The sequence below is a fragment of the Aythya marila genome (assembly GCF_965140915.1).
Source record: "Aythya marila genome assembly, chromosome: Z".
NCBI lineage: Eukaryota > Metazoa > Chordata > Aves > Anseriformes > Anatidae > Aythya > Aythya marila.
In genome coordinates this window covers 746,477-754,094 of record NC_139080.1, presented here as the reverse complement: position 1 = coordinate 754,094, position 7,618 = coordinate 746,477, and the positions used below count along the sequence as shown (strand labels likewise).

The window sequence follows — 7,618 nt, the reverse complement described above, 5'->3', positions numbered from 1 at the left end:
AAGAGCAGTATTTATTTCCCCGTACAGCTTGGGCTCTGTGTGTGTTCCACGGGTCTTTGTACCCCATGTCAGCAGTCAAATTCAAATTCCAATTTTTAATTTAAATGATACAAAAAAGCAAAACTCTTCTTTGCATGACACAGAGTTAGGCACATGATGCTAAAAATAAAAGGAGAGACTGATCTACCAGACCTACCTTTATCTATTGATAATATCTGTTCTAAACTTTCAGCACTGCCAGCAATTCATCTCTGAGCAGGGCAGCACTTACAGAGTCAGCTCCTTAATTTCAAGGAAGCAGTCCTTGTGCAGAGGCTGTTTCCCACGCAAAAACTGGAAGCAATGCTTTCACACCATTCCCAGTTAAAGCTGGCGGATCGCTGTGAGGGTGGCATTTGGCTGTGAGAGCCTCGGTTTGTTCCTCGGTTTGTTTGAGGGCAGCGCTGCTGGGGGGTGCAGCAGGCACGCCGCTTTCCCACTAAGTGATTTTGTGTTTGTTTCATTTTAGTTAAGGTACCCCCAGAGACCGGGGAGATAAATATCTAATAATAAATGTGGCGGAATATTGCTGTGTCTCTCTAGCGGTGTGTAAGTTACTTTATCAATTTAAAGTATGCATTTCGGTGTATTTATTAAAATCAAATCGCTGCAGTGATACAGTACTTATTTTTTATGTCACCTTTAACAGAATAATGCAGTCCAGCGTCGAGTTTGCTGAATATTGGGCTCGGAATGAGGCTGTCATAGCTCCAGTATATCATGTGGTGGAGGGCTGCGGCGGTGGCAGGTGCAGAAGTCAAATAGTCTCCCAGGAGCGTCCTCCCATTAAAAAACAATTGGTTGGGCAGCGGGAAACTACAAGCAGCTGCACTTTGTCCCACCCCGCCTGCCGGTCAAAATTGAGACCGTTTTCTAACCAATATTGTACAGATTTTTGCATACTTTTATAAAATATAATTACATCAGAGCAGGAAAACTGCGAAGTGTCGGTGCCATAGAAGTGGTGCTGCCGAAGCGCTGCTGTCCTAAGCCAAGTCTGAACTCCAAAGGGATGGGTGCAAGTGGAATATTTTGAATGAGCAGCAATAATTTGGTTTTGTTATGCTTATTCACTTGCCTAAGAAACAGAAGATGAGCGTTGGGAAGTACACATTTAGATAGCGCACTAAAAAATAAATCTTGGCTTGAAAGGATTAGCATCAATTAGAGAGGCACTCGCTTTAAATAACAAAGCACGTTAATTCCCCTAAGGATTGTACTTATTGGAACACATTTTCAGTAGTAAAAAGAGCAACAAGTGTGCTAGTACTATTGATTTTCCACCTTTGTATTACCAAAACATTTTTTATTGACAAGTATTACTTGCTTGTTAAGTGCTGCACAGTTTGATGGGTCTAAAGGGTGGATCACCTAATTAATTGCCCTTTCAAATCTTCATCCTGCACTGTGGTGATTACATTAAAGACATGGGTTTGGGATTCCATTTGACTTCACTCAACTTGTGTGTGATAAGCAGTAAATAAATATATTAACGGGTTATTAATATCAGCCTAGCTTTAGGAGCAGCGTGCCATCTCAGTAGGTCCAGGAGCTACTTCTAGTGTCCAGGAGCTGGCTGCAGGGGCCCTGCTTTTATTTTCACAGTCTAGTTTTTTGTCGATGAACGTTACAAAGTCTTTTTTCCACACACTTGAAGTCCTGCCAGTGTGCAGCTGGCGCAGAGCCTCTTCATGCAGAAGGAGCAGCCACTGCATATTTTACCAAGCAATAGTTTGCGCGCATGTCACTGGTGTTTTCTTCATGATAATCCGGTAAAAAATGATATTTTCAAAGAGAAAACTTCATGTGTTACTGTGAGTTAAAAACAAAACAAAACAATGATAAAGAAAAAACACCAGAACCTGTGTGTAGCCCTGTACTGGCTGGCCCTGCACTCAGTACTCACTATCATACGTGTCATACGTGAGATTCAATACCGAAGCTACAACGGTGGAACAGGAGGAAGAGGCACACTGTGTGCTTTTTCCTGACTGTAGAGGTCTTTCCAGAAGTTCAGCTGCAGTTGCCTTTTTTACTTGAAAGCCTGCTGAGCACGGCTGTGGCGCAGTAACAAACGCTCTCGGCTTCTGTTCTCTCCCCTCTCGCCAGACGATCCACGGTCACAAAGGGCCCATAACTGCAGTGGCGTTTGCTCCCGACGGCCGGTACCTCGCCACCTACTCCAACTCCGACAGCCACCTCTCCTTCTGGCAGGTAAGGACTGTTCCTGGGAGCCTGCAGGCGTTTCCCATCCCCGTGTCCCCTGCGGGCTGGTCACGCTCCGCGTGCTCCCACACAGCCCAGGTACCCGCTGCACACCCAGGTTACAGCACACAGACCTCTTGCAGCACGAACTCTCCAGAAGCTTTCCCTTTCCCAATGTTTTGCCGTGCTGTCTAGCCACAGCTATCTATTTTTGCAGTGTGCAGGTCTTTTTCTGCTATTGTTTCTACTCGAACATCCCTTGCGGTTATCACCCGGTGAGGGAGGAGGCTTGTTTGCATACAGATCAGGATGTAACTTCGGGGCAATCAACGAGCAGCCTCAAATGTTGGGCTGCGTCCTATTTGGTGTTTGAATCTGAAACTGCTCTAACAGTTCGGTTTCACACACCTAAAGCATCCACCTGATGAGATTCAGGGCCATGGAGGAGAGCCCCAACGAGTTCTCAGCAGGCCAGGCCAGGTGCTTCTGCTCCCATTCTCGGTCCCATCCCTATCAGTAGGCATTTTTCTTCTCTAATCTCATAAATTCCCATAGATGAAGACCTTCACGACATTTCTCCATTCTATTTTTTATTAAACACGATGCAGAGCTATTAAGGTGGCCACGGGTCCCGTTACTGCTCAGCAGCCACAGCTGCTGTGCCTGGAGCCCGCGTGCCGTGCCGAAGGGGAGCTGTGCTCCGCTGCACCGCGCGCTGTGGGGCTGCCTTCCGCTTCATAATAGGGCTGGAAACAGGAAAACTGGGGGAGAGACGATACAAAGAGGGGCTGAAATGGGAGATACTGAGGATCAGACCACCATTTTCTGAAGTATCTAGATAATTTATCTTTTTTTTTTTTTTTTAACATCAGCAGTTCTTTTTGTCTGTGTGATCTCATGTCAGTAGGAGTATTTTTGTTAATCAGAGATAAATAAACACGTAGCTTGGTGGGACAGATTACCCCAGAAGAGGCCTTAACTGCTGCCTACATTCCCTAGGTAGCATTTTTTTCTTCCTTCAAATGGCTTTAGACTTCAAAATGGATCTGAACAAGCAATTTGTGCAGACTATCAAAATAATGTAGTTTTGCAGTAATCAGACTATAAAGCAGAACTCAGTATACCCGTAATTACCAGCGAGTCGTTAACGTAGTTCCCTTGTTTTGATGCCATTCATTAGTTCTACAGGTGCCATAATAATTATTAAATTATTATCCCTCATTACATTGTGTGCTTTCTGAAACGGTAAATGAGAACAGCAAGAATCTTCACCCATCAGTTACATTTATTCAATTGAAGTGCTCAGGGAAAATCTGGAAAGCAATCAGACCAGATCTTGTAAAATTGGCAGGAAAAAAAAAAATCAGGCACGCACGTGTTTTAAATTGTGAGCTGCCACATTCTTCCAGGTGTATAAACGCTCGCGTTAAAGTGGCTTTTACATAAAGAGTTAAATATACCTACACATTTAGTTTTAAAATGTGACCTCGTGCACTAGTGATTTTTTTCCCTTCTGTGTTCTATTTGGCACTATTATTAATGCAGGAAAATCAGTAACATTAGTCATCTTAAAAGGGTTATTACTCAAGATGATTTAAATTGTGAAAATGTCAGTGGTGCTTGCATGCTCCCTGCTAGAGATGCCATGATTTACACTCTCTGACACCATTCTGCTGCTGAGAAGAGCCAGGAAAAAGTAATGGCTTGTACTTTGTCCTGATCAGAATTCAGAGCGTGGTATCAGCAGTAACGCGCCTGCCCTGGCCCAGTGCTGCGCGTGGCACAGCCCGGGGACGCAGCGAGGCGGTCCGTGGAAATCCTAGGATTGCTGTGCATAGGGACGGGAAGGCTTTCCAGAGGAGTGCTTTGGAAGGGGTAGTGGTTTGTGTGTCTTGGTGGGCTAGAGCAGCAAATCTCGTTTTTAAAACACAGATCTAGGCAGCATGCATCAGTAACTGGCCTGCTTTCCAGAGAGCACAATGCAGGGAACCTCTCCTGAATGGTTTGTTTTTCTTCCAGAAAATAATAAAACTCTTCATATTTAACATTTGCTTATTAACATTTCATGTTTCTCCTTAAATTTTGAAAAAAATCCTTCAATAACAAAGCCATACAAATAAAGTATAAGTGATACTTTTCACCATACTGAATATGCTATGCAATTTTCCTAGCTAGCTTATTGATTCCGATCTCACAATTCTATTTGAAAAAGAGACAGTCAAGGAGAATGCTAATAAAAAAAATTACATGGGAAAAGCAGGGAGATGAAGTGGTCACTGATTGCTAAACTTCACTGAGTCCCGTGCACAGGAGGGAAGTTTTAACAGGTTCGTGACTGTCACTGGTATTCCTTCTAGTCATATACAGTCACCTTTCTCTTGTTTTGGGGGGATGGAGGGGTGGGTAGCTGTAAAGATGTTGCTTGCTATACCGGGTGGTCGCCTCTCGGCTGCTCTCCCATCCAACGGCGTTGCTTGGCCCTGCCTAACGAGCGCTAATTACGGCTGGTGTGGGTGGGCAGGGCAGGGCGGTGGGCACTGGGTGGGTTCCCCGCTGGTGTTGGGGTGCCACGGGGGTGCCATCTCTGCTCACCTCTGCAGATGAACACGTCCCTGCTGGGCAGCATCGGCATGCTCAACTCGGCGCCGCAGCTGCGCTGCATCAAGACGTACCAGGTGCCGCCCGTGCAGCCGGCCTCCCCCGGCTCGCACAACGCGCTGCGGCTGGCCCGCCTCATCTGGACCTCCAACCGCAACGTCATCCTCATGGCTCACGACGGCAAGGAGCACCGCTTCATGGTCTAGGGGAAGCCGCCGCGCCACAAGTACATCGCTGTCCCCGACCTCCCTGTCCTTCTCCCTCTTCCTTCGTCTCTGTGCTCCACGCACCCAGCGCCCCTCAGCGCCCCACGGACCGGCCAGGCCGCGGTGGACACGGACAGGGACACGGGGTGGTTTCTCCCCGCGGCAGCGAGAGGATGGATGGCTTCTGGAGAGGTCCCGGCTGCCCGGAGCAGCAGCAGCAGGACACCCGGTCACGCTGAGGCCTGGCCAGCATCCCAAAACACGCCGGCGGACCCTCAGTGTTTACCAAAAAGGCTGTGTTTACATGGACTTTCTGCTAGTGACCACTGAATGATCGCTGGGTGACGCCCCTTAGAGCTGGCCTGTTGGTGAGAGCCTGATGGGCTCGGGACCGGGACCATGAAGGGACGGAGGTTGGAGTGCATCAGCAGTGCTGCTGTGCTCATCATTGCTTGCTGTAGCCTGGAAAAAGAGTAACAACCCACATGTAAATATTACAAAATGTCTCTAAGATAGAATAGCAAACTTGAACAGAGGAGTATTTATATATAACGGTGTTTTTTGCTACCAGTGAAGGTATTTATTTAAAAAAAAAGGAGAGAGAAAAAAAGCCTTTTCTTCCAAAAGCCGCTCCCATTTGTGCTGGGCCCTGCGCGGAAGGCAGGCTGTGTGCGCTGCACGGGCTGGCCTCGCCGAGAGACCGGGGGAAACAGCACAAATGTCACTGGTGGTTAGCGATTCCGGCACGAAAAATTGTGAAAAATGAATAAGTTATTTGAGTGGATGTATGGAAACAGTTTCCTCGGTAGGAATATTCCTATGTAACGTTAGCTGTGACTGTGTTTCCTTCTTACATATCTAATTTTATGAAATATTTAATCGTGTGAAAGTATGCTGGTTTATGCTCACAGTAAAGAAAAAAAATCTATAAAATACTATTTTATTTAAACATATTGATGTATATGTTTGTATAGCTTTTTCTTTGCCATTTTTGTCTGAAAAGCTCACAGAACTAAGAAGGCTGTCTTTACGTGGTAAAGTAAAAATGGTACTCATAGAATCCTCCCTTCCCCAAAAGGAATAAATTAATTTTTAAAACGGCTTCTAAATTTAAAAAGCATTGATTTTTTTTTTTATTATTATTTTATTTTAGGTGGTCTGTGTAGTACACTGTATATGGAAGTGAGGTTTACAGTCCAGAAGCTACATATCTGTTTGCTGTTTAAAAATTTAAAAATGAAGACCATTAGGAATGTTTAACACAAACTGCCGTAAAATTTACTCTTTGTATCTGGCGGGAATGTAGAACTTAGTCGAGAACTCTGTCGTAGAATATCAGGGTCTTTTCGAAGTTAACTGATGCAAGGTGCATGTACATTGTGATTACAAAGCTGTAGATGTAACCTCAATGATTAAAGTACAAAAGAGCTGCCAGGCTCCCACCTGTGGGCTGCAGCGCCGTACCGCTTGGTGTAGGGGTGCGAGGGAGGCGTTAGGGTGCACTGTAAGCGTGCCCAGAGGTGCTCCAGGATCCGATGCCACCGTTAGGTTGGGGCAGATCTCACGACCTGTGCGTGTGTTTGCTTTCAGAAACAAACCGCGGCCGCGGTGGGAACAGCGGGCCGTAGCCCTCCGGTGATTCCCTTTGCGGTATAGTGAGCAAACATCTTGAATGATATATGCATTAAAGTGTTTGTTTTGGGGTAGAAGTGTAATGGGCTTTCTGAAGTGCGAGGCAGAGGCAGCCGTGTGCCTGCCAGCCCTGCACACCGAGCAGCAGGGGCGCTGACGGCGAGCGGTCCGCTGGTGGAGGAGCATCCTCGGCCCGCGGCGCCCGTCTTAGGGCACCGGGCTCGCTCTGGTCCTTGCCCAGCCCGCAGCCCCTGAGGGTCCTCTGCAGCCTGAACACAACTACGTGCCCAAACACACCCCCTGCGTCGGGGACTTCGTTAGCCCTAGTCCCCAACTTCTTCGCGGCCCCCATCTCTCAGCACCGCTGCAAAATCGGTATTGTCATTCCGGTGTAAGCTCTTAGTGCTCTATTGATTTGCTAGTGCTGTATTTGGACTTGTCCTTGTAAACGTGGAGACGTATGTGGCTTCATTGGCAGTTTACAAGCAAAAGATGACATGATGAGACACCTGTATGAAAATGTTGTAATGATGGAAGTCACCATCCATGGGAAATGATGGAAGTGTCTGCCTCCCGAGCAACTTCTGAATCCACTCCCCATCTGCTGTATGTATTGAACAACCTGGTGTAAATATGCTTGGGAAATAAAACTGAATTGTATTGAAGAGTGTTGTTGTCGTGGCATCAGCCTCATGGCACGCAGATAATTTCCTGCACCTGCTTTATGAGCCAGTAATCTGGAGTTTTTTCACCACACAAGAAATACATTTTTCATTTGAGGACCAGAAGTGGCATTCCGTCAGTCACGCAGGAGGCACTGAGAGCCCTCGGTACAAAAGGTGGAGGTAGGAAGGTGCCGGGAATAAAGTTCTCAATTCCCGACACAACGGAGCTAAAGCAAACAAAGGAATTGGAGTCTTCCAGAAATTCATCAACAT

General features: G+C 46.6%; 1 protein-coding gene across 1 annotated transcript in view; it reads left to right on the top strand.

Moving 5' to 3' along the window:
• LOC309889771 (WD repeat-containing protein 7-like) overlaps nt 1–7,339 on the top strand; it is a 124,572-nt gene extending 117,233 nt beyond the window's left edge. The window contains exons 33-34 of the mRNA XM_082782800.1: nt 2,149–2,253; nt 4,845–7,339. Of these exons, the coding sequence (XP_082638926.1) occupies nt 2,149–2,253; nt 4,845–5,048 (309 nt within the window). The 3' untranslated portion in view covers nt 5,049–7,339. The remainder of the gene's footprint in view (nt 1–2,148; nt 2,254–4,844) is intronic.
• Nucleotides 7,340–7,618: the final 279 nt, after the last annotated feature.